Below are 19,014 nucleotides of genomic sequence, written 5' to 3'. Positions count from 1 at the left end.
TTGCGTACTCAGCTTCCAAAACCGCCTGCGTAAAACAAAGAGCCGAGTAATAACGCGGAGGGGAAAAAACTTGGTAAAAATATATTTTGTTTACAAGATTTTCCGTAGTTTCAAAGGTTAGGATTTTAAGATTTGTACGTGACTCAGACGTCATTTTCATTCTGGCGCCAGCGTGGGCAGCTCCAAGGTCCTTCGTGGATGGACCCCGGTGTTGTAAACAAGCGGGTGATGCTTTCATTAAAGTTACGTCTTTAATTTGAAATATAAAACATCACTTCATTGACGCTGCTCACCACCAACTCATGGCGAAGGAGGAGAACGAGTTAGAAAAGTAGGTGTTTATTTTGTGTCTTGTTGTTGTTTGACAGTACTCGCGTAGTTAGCTGCTAACGAGCTAGCTTCCCTCTGAGCATCGTCACACTTTCTGCGATGTCCATCCATTTCCTACCGCTTGTCCTTCTCATGTTGGCCCTGCACATCGCATAGCCGACACAGATAGACAACATTCACACGCTAGGGACCATTTAGTGTTGCCAATCAACCTAACGTCGACCCAGACTTAAAGAAGTTGAACAACTTATTGGGGTGTTACCATGTAGGGAATATGTACTGTACTGTGCAATCTACTAATACAAGTTTCAATCAATCAATCAATCCCCAGGTGCATGTCTTTGTAGGTGGGAGGGGCCTATCCCCAGGTGCATGTCTTTGTAGGTGGGAGGGGCCTATCCCCCCAGGTGCATGTCTTTGTAGGTGGGAGGGGCCTATCCCCAGGTGCATGTCTTTGGAGGTGGGAGGGGCCTATCCACAGGTGCATGTCTTTGGAGATGGGAGGGGCCTATCCCCAGGTGCATGTCTTTGTAGGTGGGAGGGGCCTATCCCCAGGTGCATGTCTTTGGAGGTGGGAGGGGCCTATCCACAGGTGCATGTCTTTGGAGATGGGAGGGGCCTATCCCCAGGTGCATGTCTTTGGAGGTGGGAGGGGCCTATCCCCCAGGTGCATGTCTTTGGAGGTGGGAGGAAGCCAGAGTAGAACCCACGCAGTCACGGGGAGAACATGCAAACTCCACACAGAAAGATCCCGAGCCCGGGATTGAACTCAGGACTACTCAGGACCTTCGTATTGTGAGGCACGCGCACTTACCCCTCTGCCACCGTGCTGCCCCTTTCTGCGATGTGAGGAGAGGAAATCGAACATGCGCACGATAAGACAGCAGTGCTTGCTTACTCTCTATTTGGCAGGCGTGCGATTGCGATATGTAGGAAAACTACATTGATATTAAGTCAGTGCCTGTGGGATGTTGAAGTGTGTGTTTGAGTAGAAAAAGAGGATTGTGAAGTCCCAGGTCACTTCTGGGAGCCAAGTTTACCTTCACTAAATGTACCATCCTCTCGTTACAACCACTTGTCTGCTCGCTTGTCACGTGTCTGCGTGTGCGTGTTGCAGGCGCGCCATCGAGGAGCTCCTGAGAGAGACTGACAGGGCGCGGGTGCGAGCGGAGACCATGGGCCCTGCAGGATGGTGAGTCCTTAAAGTCACATTCGAAGCAAATGAATGTTCTTCTCCACTTGGGTGTGGTAGCACAGGTCGCCTTCTTCTCCAAAATGTCCACGTAGAGGTCATATGGGCGCCCATCCCGTGGGTGCATGCCCCTTCTACACTAAGCCGGCTAAGGTTATCTAGGGTAAATCCCACCTAACCTTATCCGTGTCCACACACACCCATTGGTCGTTTAAGACCCCCACCCCCACTCCGTCCGCTGGCCCAACACGACCTAATATGCATGCGTGGAAAATGTGCATGTCTTAGTCACCTCCAGTGTTGCTTTGTGTGCAAGTTGTTAAATGTAACTTATCTGAACAATATCCAGTGTTGTGCTATTTCAATGAAGTGGAATCCAGTGTGACTATTGTAGTCAATCACACCTGAGACATCATACATTCATCACAGCTTTATTACACACCTAAACTATGTGATAAAGAACATTTTACCTCAATCAAACTAGTGATGTAGATATCTGGTCAGGACACTCCTCACTCTTTTACCTTCACCTTCATTTTCCTTTCCTTTTTGCTGACTTGATATACTCTGGACCTAGACGTTGAGTCCGCGACATACATGGCGGACAATAACTGATACAGTCTGCTTTGCCAGTCCAAAAACATTTGCCGCTTTCCGTAGTCTTCCCTCGACGGCCAGGTAATACAAAGCACACGCTACCTGTTTTATCACATCCACGGGAGCCCGCATTCTCGTTGTCTCTCCTTCGACTAATGGATGAAGTTTTTCTCTAAGTACAAACCCCGTTTCCATATGAGTTGGGAAATGGTGTTAGATGTAAATATAAAAGGAATACAATGATTTGCAAATCCTTTTCAAGCCATATTCACTTGAATATGCTACAAAGACAACATATTTCATGTTCAAACTCATAAACTTTTTTTTTTTTGTTGCAAATAATCATTAACTTATAATTTCATGGCTGCAACACGTGCCAAAGTAGTTGGGAAAGGGCATGTTCACCACTGTGTTACATCACCTTTTCTTTTAACAACACTCAATAAACGATTGGGAACTGAGGAAACTAATTGTTGAAGCTTTGAAAGTGGAATTCATTCTTGTTTTATGTAGAGCTTCAGTCGTTCAACAGTCCGGGGTCTCCGCTGTCGTATTTTAGGCTTCATAATGCGCCACACATTTTCCATGGGAGACAGGTCTGGACTGCAGGCGGGCCAGGAAAGTACCCGCACTCTTTTTTTACGAAGCCACGCTGTTGTAACACGTGCTGAATGTGGCTTGGCATTGTCTTGCTGAAATAAGCAGGGGCGTCCATGAAAAAGACGGCGCTTAGATGGCAGCATATGTTGTTCCAAAAGCTGTATGTACCTTTCAGCATTAATGGTGCCTTCACAGATGTGTAAGTTACCCATGTCTTGGCCACTAATACACCCCCATACCATCACAGATGCTGGATTTGGAACTTTGCGTCGATAACAGTCTGGATGGTTCGCTTCCCCTTAGGGATGATGTTTGATAAGGAATTATCGAGTTCGAGCCTATTATCGAATCCTCTTATCGAACCGATTCCTCATCGATTCTCTTATGGAGTCCAGATAGGTTGTTGTATATGGAAAAAAACCCACAATATTTGGTTTAACAAAAGCTCACTTTTATTATATAATAAAAAATAAAATCTAATAAATAAATAAATATTGACTGTTACCCCCCTAAAAAAATAAAAAAATAAAAAAATAAATATTGACTGTTGTTACCCAAAGTATATTAAGTGGGATTTTTCAGAGAAACAAATATATACAGTAACACAAAAACAAGCTGTCTCTGTGATCACTATAGGTGTATAAATAATAATATAGTGTTAAATAAAATCAGTCCCTTGGGCACAAAACTGGAAATAATACAGCTCTCCAAAAAGTGCACTTCTGCTGCTATTGGAACATAACTGTTTGTTATGATGCTTTGACATTTTTGCACTTTATTTCTTTATTGAAAGAAAATTCTATGAAGAGAAAAGTTGTTTGCAAATGTGGTTACAATGCTAAAAAAATGAAAAGTTAAAGCTAAAAAAAGAAATACACTTTATTGAGTTAACATTATTTCTTTATAGGAGGAAAAATGTTATGAGCGAGAGAATATAACAACTACACTACCCAGCATGCAACGGGAGTTACGAGCATGCGCAGTAGTCCCGAAAAGTGTTGCATGTTGCCACGCTGTGAAAGTAAACGTCAAGAACTCAGCCAACACGCCTCGTCTGCATTATTTATAATTAGACAGACAACACATCTACAGTGTGATTTTGTAACGTTTACAAGGAGAGAAAAACAAAAGTTAAAAAAGGGAGATATGTTGTATATATATGTATGTGCTGCAGTGTTGTATATATATGTATGTGCTGCAGTGTTGTATATATATGTATGTGCTGCAGTGTTGTATATATATGTATGTGCTGCAGTGTTGTATATATATGTATGTGCTGCAGTGTTGTATATATATGTATGTGCTGCGGTGTTGTATATATATGTATGTGCTGCAGTGTTGTATATATATGTATGTGCTGCAGTGTTGTATATATATGTATGTGCTGCGGTGTTGTATATATATGTATGTGCTGCAGTGTTGTATATATATGTATGTGCTGCAGTGTTGTATATATATGTATGTGCTGCAGTGTTGTATATATATGTATGTGCTGCAGTGTTGTATATATATGTATGTGCTGCAGTGTTGTATATATATGTATGTGCTGCGGTTGTTTTAAGAAGGTTGCGACAGCTGCCGTAAAGGAGGTGCGTTGCTAGCCTGGTTGCTATGTTTCCGCTTGGTGGTAAAAGTGTTGGTCATGTGTTTGTAGTCTGCTCAAATCTCTCAGTAAAGTTATTCGATGGACGATAGCTTTTGTTTTGAACTTTATTACACCTTGGAGCGCTTTTTCCCGTCCATTGTTTTCCTGCTTTCGCTATCTGCGCCTAATGACTGAGCTACGTGACGTCATTTCTTGTGATGTCACACGGAGCATTTCTGGTCGGGACGGGATTCGAATAAAGAATCAACTCTTTTCCTTTACTATAGTGGTCTCGATAACGGGTACCGGTTCTCAAAAAGGGATTCGAGTCCGAGGACTCGGTTCTTTTCTTATCAAACAACCGGGAAAACCGGTTTCGAGTATCATCCCTACTTCCCCTTTGGTCCAAATGACACGATGTCGAATATTTCCAAAAACAATTTGAAATGTGGACTCGTCAGACCACAGAACACTTTTCCACTTTGCATGAGTCCATCTTAGATGAGCTCGGGCCCAGAGAAGCCGGCGGCGTTTCTGGGTGTTGTTGATAAATGGCTTTCGCTTTGCATAGTAGAGCTTTAACTTGCACTTACAGATGTAGCGACCAACTGTATTTAGTGACAGTGGTTTTCTGAAGTGTTCCTAAGCCCATGTGGTGATATCCTTTAGAGATTGATGTGGGTTTTTGATACAGTGCCGTCTGAGGGATGGAAGGTCACGCTCATTCAATGTTGGTTTCCGGCCATGCTGCTTACGTGCAGTGATTTCTCCACATTCTCTCAACCTTTTGATGATATTACGGAGCGTAGATGTTGAAATCCCTAAATTTCTTGCAATTGCACTTTGAGAAAGGTTGTTCTTAAACTGTTTGACTATTTGCTCACGCAGTTGTGGACAAAGTGGTGTACCTCGCCCCATCCTTTCTTGTGAAAAACTGAGCATTTGTTGGGAAGCTGTTTTTATAGCCAATCATGGCACCCACCTGTTCCCAATTAGCCTGCACACCTGTGGGATGTTCCAAATAAGTGTTTGATGAGCATTCCTCAACTTTATCAGTATTTATTGCCACCTTTCCCAACTTCTTTGTCACGTGTTGCTGCCATCAAATTCTAAAGTTAATTATTATTTGCAAAAAAAAAAATGTTTATGAGTTTGAACATGAAATATGTTGTCTTTGTAGCATATTCAACTGAATATGGCTTGAAAATTATTTTGCAAATCATTGTATTCCGTTTATATTTACATCTAACACCATTTACCAACTCATATGGAAACGGGGTTTGTAGAATCCCAGCTGACCTGGACATTGGAAAGTTCTCTTGCCGTCTGAGAAGTGTTGTATCCCGAATAGCTGCAATGGCTTTCTCTTAAGGTATTCATGTGTGATGTCCACAAGCGTCTGTACATGTAGAAGAAGGAGAAACACGGGCATGTCTGGAGGACTCGCCTCCATGTTTCCAGTGGTTAGCTCCGAGTTACGATTATTATGAAGCTGGCTATGGCACGTTATTTCCGACGTCACTTCCTGTGTGGGGCGCGCTCTTTCTGGCGTCACTTCCTCTCCGAATTCAATTTGTAAACAATCAATGAGTCCACACAAAGCTAAGAGCCGGAGATTCAAGAAATACACGGTGCACTTACCCGTGTAAAAGATTGTCCGAGGAGGGGAACCTTAAACGCTGGTTTAGTGTGGCTGACACGGGGCTTAGGCTAAATAATTATGGGTTTAATGTAGACATTGCCTCAGAAAAGTAGCATCAGATTTACCGCCCGTCCGAGCACCCACTGACAGAAATGTAGATCGGCGCCTATGGTAGAGCTACAGTGGATAAGAATTGAAACGTTTTTTTCTGGTCGCTATTCCACTTTGGTTTCTGCTGAACAAGTCGGTTCTTTATCGAGCCTCCTGTGGATTTTTATTTGGAAGAATGCAGATAAAAATGTAGCTTAGTACCAATTTAATTGAGTTTGGAGGTAGCATGACCTTACAGCAGAGCTGGGCTAATATTTGGACTCGGGGCCACACTGAGAGAGGAAAATGTGTCTGTGGGGCCAATGTCTATAAATGATGTATACACAATTAGATGTACAGTATGTGTGTATAAATGATATATACACACAATTAGCTGTACAGTTTGTGTGTATAAATGATATATACACAATTAGCTGTACAGTATGTGTCTATAAATGATGTATACACAATTAGATGTACAGTATGTGTGTATAAATGATATATACACAATTAGATGTACAGTATGTGTGTATAAATGATATATACACAATTAGCTGTACAGTATGTGTGTATAAATGATATATACACAATTAGCTGTACAGAATGTGTATATAAATGATATATACACAATTAGCTGTACAGTATGTGTGTATAAATGATATATACACAATTAGATGTACAGTATGTGTCTATAAATGATATATACACAATTAGCTGTACAGTATGTGTCTATAAATGATATATACACAATTAGATGTACAGTATGTGTGTATAAATGATATATACAAAATTAGCTGTACAGTTTGTGTGTATAAATATGATATATACACAATTAGCTGTACAGTTTGTGTGTATAAATATGATATATACATAATTAGCTGTACAGTATGTCTGTATAAATGATATATACACAATTAGCTGTACAGAATGTGCGTATAAATATGGTATATACACAATTAGCTGTACAGTATGTGTGTATAAATATGATATATACATAATTAGCTGTACAGTATGTGTGTATAAATGATATATACACAATTAGCTGTACAGAATGTGCGTATAAATATGGTATATACACAATTAGCTGTACAGTATGTGTGTATAAATGATATATACACAATTAGCTGTACAGTATGTGTGTATAAATATGATATATACACAATTAGCTGTACAGTATGTGTGTATAAATGATATATACACAATTAGCTGTACAGTATGTGTGTATAAATGATATATACACAATTAGCTGTACAGTATGTGTGTATAAATATGATATATACACAATTAGCTGTACAGTATGTGTGTATAAATGATATATACACAATTAGCTGTACAGTATGTGTGTATAAATGATATATACACAATTAGCTGTACAGAATGTGTGTATAAATTATATATACACAATTAGCTGTACAGAAGGTGCGTATAAATATGATATATACACAATTAGCTGTACCGTATGTGTGTATAAATGATATATACACAATTAGCTGTACCGTATATGTGTATAAATGATATATACACATTTAGATGTACAGTATGTGTGTATAAATGATATATACACAATTAGCTGTACAGTATGTGTGTATAAATGATATATACACAATTAGCTGTACAGAATGTGCGTATAAATATGATATATACATAATTAGCTGTACAGCATGTGTGTATAAATGATATATACACAATTAGCTGTACAGAATGTGCGTATAAATATGGTATATACACAATTAGCTGTACAGTATGTGTGTATAAATGATATATACACAATTAGCTGTACAGAATGTGCGTATAAATATGATATATACACAATTAGCTGTACAGTATGTGTGTATAAATGATATATACACAATTAGCTGTACAGTATGTGTGTATAAATGATATATACACAATTAGCTGTACAGAATGTGTGTATAAATTATATATACACAATTAGCTGTACAGAAGGTGCGTATAAATATGGTATATACACAATTAGCTGTACCGTATATGTATAAATGATATATACACAATTAGCTGTACAGTATGTGCGTATAAATATGATATATACATAATTAGCTGTACAGTATGTGTGTATAAATGATATATACACAATTAGCTGTACAGAATGTGCATATAAATATGGTATATACACAATTAGCTGTACAGTATGTGTGTATAAATGATATATACACAATTAGCTGTACAGAATGTGCGTATAAATATGATATATACACAATTAGCTGTACAGTATGTGTGTATAAATGATATATACACAATTAGCTGTACAGAATGTGCGTATAAATATGATATATACACATTTAGCTGTACAGTATGTGTGTATAAATGATATATACACAATTAGCTGTACAGTATGTGCGTATAAATGATATGTATACATTTAGCTGTACAGTATGTGTGTATTAATGATATGTACACATTTAGCTGTACAGTATGTGTGTATAAATGATATATACACAATTAGCTGTACAGTATGTGTGTATAAATGATGTATACACATTTAGATGTACACTACAGTATGTGTGTATAAATGATATATACACATTTAGATGTACAGTATGTGTGTATAAATGATATATACACATTTAGATGTACAGTATGTGTGTATAAATGATATATACACATTTAGATGTACAGTATGTGTGTATAAATGATATATACACAATTAGCTGTACAGTATGTGTGTATAAATGATACATACACATTTAGCTGTACAGTTTGTGTGTATAAATGATATATACACATTTAGATGTACAGTGTGTGTGTATAAATGATATATACACAATTAGCTGTACAGTATGTGTGTATAAATGATATATACACATTTAGATGTACAGTGTGTGTGTTTGGCTACCTTTTTTCCAGGATCACTAATACCAAAAGTCACAATGTCTCCTAGAGCTCTAAAAAAGTTATGACAGACCACCTCAAGAAAAAACGGAATGGAATTTTACAGTTTTTTTACTGACTAGAACACCCAAAATGTACATGAAAATAAGGAAAGTGAGATTTATAATATGAACAATAAAAGTGAATATTAAAGGCCTACTGAAAGCCACTACTAGCGACCACGCAGTCTGATAGTTTATATATCAATGATGAAATCTTAACATTGCAACACATGCCAATACGGCCTGGTTAACTTATAAAGTGACATTTTAAATTTCCCGGGAAATATCCGGCTGAAACGTCGCGGTATGATGACGTATGCGCGTGACGTAGTCCGAGTAACGGAAGTTATGGTACCTCGTAGAATCCTATACAAAAAGGTCTGTTTTCATTTCATAATTCCACAGTATTCTGGACATCTTTTGCAATTTGTTTAATGAACAATGAAGGCTGCAAAGAAGACAGTTGTAGGTGGGATCAGTGTATTAGCAGCGGACTACAGCAACCAGGAGGACTTTGTTGGAGAGCAGACCCGCTAGCCGGCGACCTCACCTTGACTTCCTACGTCTCCGGGCCGCCAAACGCATCGGGTGAAGTCCTTCGTCCTTCCGCCGATCGCTGGAACGCAGGTGAGCACGGGTGTTGATGAGCAAATGAGGGCTGGCTGGCGTAGGTGGAGAGCTAATGTTTTTAGCATAGCTCTGTGCGGTCCGGTTGCTAAGTAGGCTTCAATGGCGTCGTTAGCACAGCATTGTTAAGCTTCGCCAGGCTGGAAAGCATTAACCGTGTATTTACATGTCCACGCTTTAATAGTATTGTTGATTTTCTATCTATACTTCCAGTCAGGGGTTTATTTTTTTTGTTTCTATATGCAGTTAAAGCACGATGCTATCACGTTAGCTCGTAGCTAAAGCGTTTCGCCGATGTATTGTCGTGGAGATAAAAGGCACTGAATGTCCATTTCGCGTTCTCGTCTCTCATTTTCAAGAGGATATAGTATCCCAGGTGGTTTAAAATACAAATCCGTGATCCACAATAGAAAAAGGAGAAAGTGTGGAATCCAATGAGCCAGCTTGTACCTAAGTTACGGTCAGAGCGAGAAAAAAAAAAGTATTTCACTGCATTCTAGTCCGTCACTCTAACGTTCCTCATCCACGAATCTTTCATCCTCGCTCAAATTAATGGGGTAATGGTCCAAATAGCTCTAGCTGCGTTGAAAACAATAGGAAAATATGAGGGAGTGAACAACTGACTACGTCACGCTACTTCCGGTAGGGGCAAGGTTTTGTTTTTTATCAGAGACCAAAAGTTGCAAACTTTATCGACGTTGTTCTCTACTAAATCCTTTCAGCAAAAATATGGCAATATCGCCAAATGATCAAGTATGACACATAGAATGGATCTGCTATTCCCGTTTAAATAAAAAAATGTCATTTCAGTAGGCCTTTAACAACATATTTGACTTCTCAGACCAGCTCCTCCATAGACATCTTTTACAACAAAAATGTAACAAACAGCAAAATATGAATGTAATAAACACCTTCAATATGATATATTATCACTTTTATGCAGAAATGTGTTGTAAAAATGTGCTTCCGCATGTGTTCCTGACACGTGTTTGGGTCTGGCTGCACTCTGCTTGGTTCCTGGTCTGGGCTGCTGTGACCTAGATTACTGCAATGACTCTTATTGCAACCATTGACAGACTTTCTATACTTCAAGACTTAGGCATCATAATTACAAATACACTTTTCATGTTAAATGATGTAGACCCTCCAGTGGGCCGGATTGAAAATCTTAATGGTCCTCATGTGGCCCGAGGGCCCTATTTTGCCCAGGTCTGCCTTACAGTGAGGTCTTGAGATGCGCACAGCAGAGAACAAAATAGCTCATTTGAAGGCAAATATAAGAAATAAATATGTCACAAAATAATACACAAGAATGCAACATTTATTGACTGTAATTTGTGGCTGAGGAATGTTGTCATCTCCTTTTCTCTGGCTACAAGTCAACACTGGCCTAGCCAAAATCAGGAGCACTGTGGCAACTGTTCTCCCACTGGGAACACCCGGCCATGAACATTGTGTCTCCACCAGGTTGAAGTGTCCTCTGCGGGGCGCCAACAAGCGCTTCCTTCTCAACACGCTGCGCTCCACGGGGGGGCTGCAGCGGCGTGGCGGTGAGCCCAAAACCTCGGGACAGTCTTCGGGCCGAGGACACGGCGGGACGGGTTCCCCCGACAGGAGCCGCAGCAGGTCCCGGGACAGGAGACGCTCCAGCAAGCGTCACCACAGGAGCAGTCGTGATGGGCGCCAGGACGTGGACGGCGAGCGGGAGAGAAGTGGGCGACACGAGGACGAGAGGGAGGACATGTCCAAGATGGACGCTCACAAGAAGGACAAACGCTGAATGTCAGGACTTTGGACTGGTTACTCATGGACACACAAAACATGTTTATTTCAGGGCTAGGTTCTAGATTTTCTTCATTTTCTCACGTGACTTGCTAAAAACATATTTATTTCAGGTCTAGGTTCTAGGATTTCTTCATTGAGTCATGTGACTTGCTAAAAACATGTTTATTTCAGGTCTAGGTTCTAGGTTTCCTTCATTGAGTCATGTGACTTGCTAAAAACATTTATTTCAGGTCTAGGGTTTCTTCATTGAGTCATGTGACTTGCTAAAAACATGTTTATTTCAGGTCTAGGTTCTAGGTTTTCTTCATTGAGTCATGTGACTTGCTAAAACATGTTTATTTCAGGTCTAGGGTTTCTTCATTGAGTCATGTGACTTGCTAAAAACATGTTTATTTCAGGTCTAGGTTCTAGGTTTCCTTCATTGAGTCATGTGACTTGCTAAAAACATATTTATTTCAGGTCTAGGTTCTAGGATTTCTTCATTGAGTCATGTGACTTGCTAAAACATATTTATTTCAGGTCTAGGTTCTAGGATTTCTTCATTGAGTCATGGGACTTGCAAAAAACATGTTTATTTCAGGACTAGGTTCTAGGTTTTCTTCATTGAGTCATGTGACTTGCTAAAAACATGTTTATTTCAGGTCTAGGTTCTAGGATTTCTTCATTTTCTCACGTGACTTGCAAAAAACATGTTTATTTCAGGTCTAGGTTCTAGGTTTTCTTCATTTTCTCACGTGACTTGCTAAAAACATGTTTATTTGAGATCTAGGTTCTAGGGTTTCTTCATTTTCTCACGTGACTTGCTAAAAACATGTTTATTTGAGGTCTAGGTTCTAGGGTTTCTTCATTTTCTCACGTGACTTGCTAAAAATGACTTTTATTTGAGGTCTAGGTTCTGTTTTCTTCATTGAGTCATGTGACTTACTAAAAAGGACATTTATTTGACGTCTAGGTTCTAGGGTTTCTTCATTTTCTCACGTGACTTGCTAAAAAAACATTTATTTGAGGTCTAGGTTCTAGGTTTTCTTAATTTTCTCACATGACTTGCTAAAAAAACATTTATTTGAGGTCTAGGTTCTAGGTTTTCTTCATTGAGTCATGTGACTTACTAAAAAGGACATCTATTTGAGGTCCAGGTTCTAGGTTTTTGTCATTGAGTCATGTGACTTACTAATAAGGACATTTATTTGAGGTCTAGGTTCTAGGTTTTCTTAATTTTCTCACATGACTTGCTAAAAAAACATTTATTTGAGGTCTAGGTTCTAGGTTTTCTTCATTGAGTAATGTGACGTACTAAAAAGCATTCATTTGAGGTCCAGGTTCTAGGTTTTCTTCATTGAGTCATGTGACTTACTAAAAAGGACATTTATTTGAGGTCTAGGTTCTAAGTTTTCATAAGACATGACTATTATTGGACTTCCTGTGATTGCATCACAAAAGTGAGTCTGGTCATGTTGACACAAACCTGGCAGCCATTTTATGGCAACTTCATGACACCTTTATGGTGGCCCACTTCTTCATGTTGGTCCACTGCAGGTGTACTTTGTTCCAGTGCAGGAAACATGATGATGTTTACTTCCAGTGCAGGAAACATGATGATGTTTACTTCCAGTGCAGGAAACATGATGATGTTTACTTCCAGTGCAGGAAACATGATGATGTTTACTTCCAGTGCAGGAAACATGATGATGTTTACTTCCAGTGCAGGAAACATGATGATGTTTACTTCCAGTGCAGGAAACATGATGATGTTTAGTTCCTGTGCAGGAAACATGATGATGTTTACTTCCAGTGCAGGAAACATGATGATGTTTACTTCCAGTGCAGGAAACATGATGATGTTTACTTCCAGTGCAGGAAACATGATGATGTTTACTTCCAGTGCAGGAAACATGATGATGTTTACTTCCAGTGCAGGAAACATGATGTTTACTTCCAGTGCAGGAAACATGATGATGTTTACTTCCAGTGCAGGAAACATGATGATGTTTACTTCCTGTCACGCTCAGTGAGTTGACGACACAATGCTTCATTGGTGAATGGGAGGAGCCATGGAATTAATGAACTCATCACTTCTGGTCATGTGACACAACTCTGCCTACTTCTGGTCATGTGACACAACTCTGCCTACTTCTGGTCAAAAGAGCCCAAATCATTTTCCTTAAAGCCACATTGAGCAGTTGACTAAACATAACCATTTTAATAATAATAATAATAAAGGGGGCGTGGCCTAAAAAGTGGAGTACATTGAACTTGTGATATTTCACACATTTTGTTGTGACGTCATCCACTTTGAGTTGTGTACAGAATTTTGTGAGAACGCAGTCCTGCTGGTGTAAATCTGCATAATAATAATGATAATAATGTCTAAAAAAATACAAATAATTAATATAATTATAATAATGATAGTAATTATAATGATGATAATAATAATAATGTTTAAAAAATAATAATTAATATTATAATAATAATGATACTAATTATAATGATGATAATAATAATGATAATACTGTTTTAAAAAAAATATTATAATAATGATGATAATAAGACATCCAGCTGGCTAGCTCCACCATAGCTGCCTTCATGTGTTTTATTGTGAAAAGTCATGTTGGTGAGGTGTATTGTTGACAGGACATGTTGGTGAGGTGTATTGTTGACAGGACATGTTGGTGAGGTGTATTGTTGACAGGACATGTTGGTGAGGTGTATTGTTGACAGGACATGTTGGTGAGGTGTATTGTTGACAGGACATGTTGGTGAGGTGTATTGTTGACAGGACATGTTGGTGAGGTGTATTGTTGACAGGACATGTTGGTGAGGTGTATTGTTGACAGGACATGTTGGTGAGGTGTATTGTTGACAGGACATGTTGGTGAGGAAGATGTTGGTGAGGTGTATTGTTGACAGGACATGTTGGTGAGGTGTATTGTTGACAGGACATGTTGGTGAGGTGTATTGTTGACAGGACATGTTGGTGAGGTGTATTGTTGACAGGACATGTTGGTGAGGAAGATGTTGGTGAGGTGTATTGTTGACAGGACATGTTGGTGAGGTGTATTGTTGACAGGACATGTTGGTGAGGTGTATTGTTGACAGGACATGTTGGTGAGGTGTATTGTTGACAGGACATGTTGGTGAGGTGTATTGTTGACAGGACACTTTGCTTAATGAGGCTCCTAACAGCCACTAATGGCGGGCAAACAGAGCAGAGTGTCTGTCAGCTAAAAGGTGTTCAATGATGCATGGAAGCTTCTAGTCATGTGAGGCAGCCAATGGTCGTTGAGCAGCAGGGTCACGTGGTCCCGGTGCGGCACACCTGTGTACGGGCGAGGGCTCCCTCCCTGCGAGTCGGGTCCAGGTGCAGGTGCAGGTGCAGGTGCAGGTGCAGGTCCAGGGCCCCGCAGAGCAGACATGCATCACCGGGACATGTACCAAAGTCCGTCGTGCGTCTACCTGCAGAGAAGTCAAGACTGCAGCCCGCCGCCGTGTCTCTACATGCAGCCCGGACACGCGGACAGCTGCGCCACACGGATGGACACCTCCGACGCCAGCCTCGGCATCCCGCTGCTGCACCACCACCACCAGGACCACCACCACCAGCACCACCCGCAGGCGGTGCCACCCGCCGCGACCTACGAGGATCAGAGCCGGTCTTACCTTCCTTTCCCTTGGATGAAGAGCACCAAGTCTCACACCTGGTCTGCAGGTATGTCACTCACTTTTAGCTCACCTTTTTATCACTTTTATTTCACTTTGACTTCACTTTTACTCCACTTTTATATCACTTTTACTTCACTTTTTTTAAATCACTTTTACTTCACTTTTATTTCACTTGTTTATCACTTTTATTTCACTTTTATTTAACTTTTTATCACTTTTATTTCACTTGTTTATCACTTTTATTTGACTTTTCCATACTTTAACTTTTATTTGACTTTCATATTTCAAACTTTTTATAACTTAACTTTTAGTTCAAACGTTTTACAACTTGACTTTCATTTCAAACTTTCATATTTCAAACTTTTTATAACTTCACTTTTATTTCAAACTTTTTATAAATGAACTTTTATTTGACGTTCGTCCTTTCAACTTTTTATAACCTTTTAATAGCTAAACATTTCCTCTTTTCGTGTCCGCACTGAAATACTCACACGTACGTCCTTGGTTAGAAAGTTGCAGAATAAAAACAGGAAGAAGATTCTGAGACTTAACTCTTTTTCAACTTTTCTACTAACTCCCAAACTAAAATAAATCAGACTTTAGTTACTTTTCATACAAGCACCTGGCAACACTCAGTCTGTACACATCATATAAAGAAAGGAGAAGAAAACACACACATAACACACACACACACAAAACACACACACACATAACACGCACACACACACACGACAATAAGAAAAGATGGCCCAGAGTTTGAGGTCCACTCTGGAGAGGAACTCAAATGAAGGCCATGAAAAAGCAATATAAATAAATGTTATTGAAAACATAACATCCAGATAATAATATCAATAAATACGTGACAAATAATAAATAAAACATCAAATAAATTTAAAAACAACAAAGAGTTTAGCATGATCAGTAAAAAGTCTGCTTAAAAAAAGTGTATTTGACCATTAAAAAAAAAAAAATATATATATATATATATATATACATACAGGGGCGTCACTAGCTTTTAAGGACAGGGTGGGGGGGTCTTAGCCCCCAGGAGATGCACAGGATGCGAGCTAACGTAGCGCACAAGCACAAAACTTCACAAACGGCTAACAAAGACTTAGAAATGATTCATTGTTATTATTATTATTTCAGTTGGTTTATTTTCAATGTGTGTTCAGTACAACAACAAACACGTTGACATTTTGTTGACAGCATCAACAAGAAACAATGACTTGCATGATGCTTCAAGATACACTGAAACACAATACAAGTGGTGGCATTAGCCTCTATGTTATTAATTTACAAATTAGAGGCTAATGCCACCACTTTCGCTCACAATACAATAATTGTTTGTTCCCAAATATTTTGAAGTTGCACAAATTAAATTTTGGGCACATATGTGACTAAAATGGTTGTAAATTCAAGCCCTGGAAATATTACTTAATTACTTGAATTAAAGTAATATCTGGATCAGGATAATTTGGCTTATATATAATATGTGTATATATATATATATATATATATATATATATATATATATATATATATATATATATATACATATACATATATATATATATATATATATATATATATATATATATATATATATATATATATATATATATATATATATATATATATATATATATATATTATGGCAAGCCGTTAAGGAAATTAAATATATATGGAAGTCTGAATAGAAATGAGAAAGGTTTATATATACTGTAAATAAGAAAGACTTAAGAGTCCGTCTGCTGATGTGAAAAAGAGCCAAAGCTGTCAAAGAGCTGAGGGACCATCTTCAAAGTGCAATGCTGAAACAAATAATGCAAACAATAAAATGTAACTTCCAGGGCTTGAGATTTACGTAGTCCCGTCGTCCCGGGCACGGTAAAAAAAAATGCACGGGACGAAATGAAATGCTCCCCGGGATGATGGCTTTTAACCATTTATTTTCTTTTACTTTTTACGTATTTATTCATTTTACATTTAATATTAAATGTCTTGGTTTTTCCTCCCTCTGAAAATCCTACGAAATGTTTAACAAGCCATCCTACAATAATACAACAGCTATTAATGTAACAATACAATAAAACAAATATATTTAATGATGTTTTTTTCATTATTTTAACAACAGGCTAATGTATATTACTTTATATAGATTCTACAAGAAACAAAAAACTTAAAAACTAAATTATTTACAGTTGCAGACACAAGGTTTCGTGCAGCTTCACTCATTGTAAAGGAAGACGGAAGTCCATGCAGGAGAACAATGACTACAAAGATGGTGTCTGGGTTTTTATTATATATATATATATATATATATATATATATATATATATATATATATATATTTGTAGTCTATTAAGTATAGTTATGATAAAAATATATTTAAAGTTATTACATTGATATATGGAACTATATGTTGTTAAATTAAACATGACAATTATTATATTACACAAAGAGATTATTTGTTGGTTTACTTTTTTCACGTGTCAACTATTTGCTTACAAATCAGATGAATGTCAGGATTGAGTTTAGATTAATTGTGATTAATCACACAAGTGTTGATGAACTTAACTGTTGTTGACAACCTCCTTCTTCTTCTTGTTGACAACATTGTTGTTGTTGTTGTTTGCCAGCGACTGCCTCAAAAACCTCTTTTACTTTCACTGTATTGTGTGTGTTGTAAGTACACCTCTGCATGATGATGTAGTCGTAGAAGCACATCACAACAATGTTCTTACTCAAACCACCAATAATCCCGGATCAATAATCACTGATCAATAATCCCTGATCAATAATCACTGATCAATAATCACTGATCAATAATCACTGATCAATAATCACTGATCAAGCAGTTGTCCTCCAACAGCACATTGAGTAGCGTAGTAGTCCTAGGTATATCACAGTTACTGTGTGTGAAGTGGGTTTGATTGAAGATCAGCCAGCACGTTGCTTGATACTGTTTGTCCCCCGCAGGTGCCTACATGATGTCAGAGACGGAGGAGCACAAGCGGACTCGCACGGCCTACACCCGAGCCCAGCTGCTGGAGCTGGAGAAGGAGTTCCTGTACAACCGCTACATCTCCAGACCTCGGCGTGTGGAACTGGCCCTCAGTCTGGGACTCACTGAGAGACACATCAAGATCTGGTTCCAGAACCGCCGCATGAAGTGGAAGAAGGAGGAGGACCGCAGGAGGACCAGGAGGAGCCAGCCGGACCAGGACTCCTCTGTCACCTCAGGAGACCACCAGGTCACACCCCCCCTCTCCCCCCACCTGCACGCCCCTCTGACCTCTGACCTCAACAACTCTGCTGGACCCTGACAAGACTTTGGACTACTTCTGTAAATATGTCACATATCTCTTCTCTCCATTATATTTCATGTCACATATTTCTTCTCTCCATTTTGTAAACATTTTGATGATGTATTTCATGTCAAATATCTCTATATATGTAAATATGTGTATATGTATATGTCAGTGACGTGCGGTGAGGTTCATGGCAGGTGAGGCACTGACTTCATCACAGTCAGATTTACAAACATAAGAACCCTAAAGAGTATCTTATTCACCATTTGATTGGCAGCAGTTAACGGGTTATGTTTAAAAGCTCATACCAGCATTCTTCCCTGCTTGGCACTCCGCATCAAGGCTTGGAATTGGGGGTTAAATCACCAAAAATGATTCCCGGGCACGGCGCCGCTGCTGCCCACTGCTCCCCTCACCTCCCAGGGGGTGAACAAGGGGATGGGTCAAATGCAGAGGACACATTTCATTACACCTAGTGTGTGTGTGACAATCATTGGTACTTTAACTTAACTTTAACTTTACACATACAAACTGTAGCACACAAAAAAGCACATTTAATAAAAAAATCGTTATTATGGTCTTACCTTTACATATAAATGAAGTCCATGCGCAGCTGTTGTGCTGGATTAATGCACCCCCGCCGTAGAATGCACCCGCTGACGGGAGTGTTGTATTAACTAAAGCCCACACTTCAACTTTCC

The 19,014-nt window shown here is 38.9% G+C and overlaps 2 protein-coding genes across 4 annotated transcripts in view; both read left to right on the top strand.

The window, feature by feature from the left end:
- Positions 1-18: 18 nt before the first annotated feature.
- si:ch211-140b10.6 (protein POLR1D-like) lies at positions 19-13,573 on the top strand. Of its 3 annotated transcripts, none has more exons than XR_009821225.1 (4): positions 19-331; positions 1,448-1,522; positions 11,022-11,394; positions 11,630-13,573. XR_009821225.1 is itself a non-coding variant. In XM_062021848.1 (3 exons), exons 1-3 carry the CDS (start codon positions 303-305, stop codon positions 11,332-11,334), a joined length of 417 nt encoding a protein of 138 aa, XP_061877832.1. In that variant the 5' UTR covers positions 25-302; the 3' UTR covers positions 11,335-13,569. The 3 variants fall into 3 exon arrangements, 1 of the variants encoding a protein (XP_061877832.1); XR_009821224.1 differs by having other exon boundaries at positions 11,517-13,573; XM_062021848.1 differs by having other exon boundaries at positions 25-331; positions 11,022-13,569.
- An 826-nt stretch (positions 13,574-14,399) lies between these two features.
- pdx1 (pancreatic and duodenal homeobox 1) overlaps positions 14,400-19,014 on the top strand; it is a 5,343-nt gene continuing 728 nt past the window's right edge. Inside the window, exons 1-2 of the mRNA XM_062022141.1 lie at positions 14,400-15,045; positions 17,982-19,014. The exon at positions 17,982-19,014 is cut by the window's right edge and continues 728 nt beyond it. Of these exons, the coding sequence (XP_061878125.1) occupies positions 14,751-15,045; positions 17,982-18,328 (642 nt within the window). The 5' untranslated portion in view covers positions 14,400-14,750 and the 3' untranslated portion in view covers positions 18,329-19,014. The remainder of the gene's footprint in view (positions 15,046-17,981) is intronic.

The sequence above is a fragment of the Entelurus aequoreus genome, linkage group LG15, assembly GCF_033978785.1.
Source record: "Entelurus aequoreus isolate RoL-2023_Sb linkage group LG15, RoL_Eaeq_v1.1, whole genome shotgun sequence".
NCBI classification, from domain to species: Eukaryota; Metazoa; Chordata; class Actinopteri; order Syngnathiformes; family Syngnathidae; genus Entelurus; species Entelurus aequoreus.
This window is presented reverse-complemented; position numbering and strand designations above follow the sequence as displayed.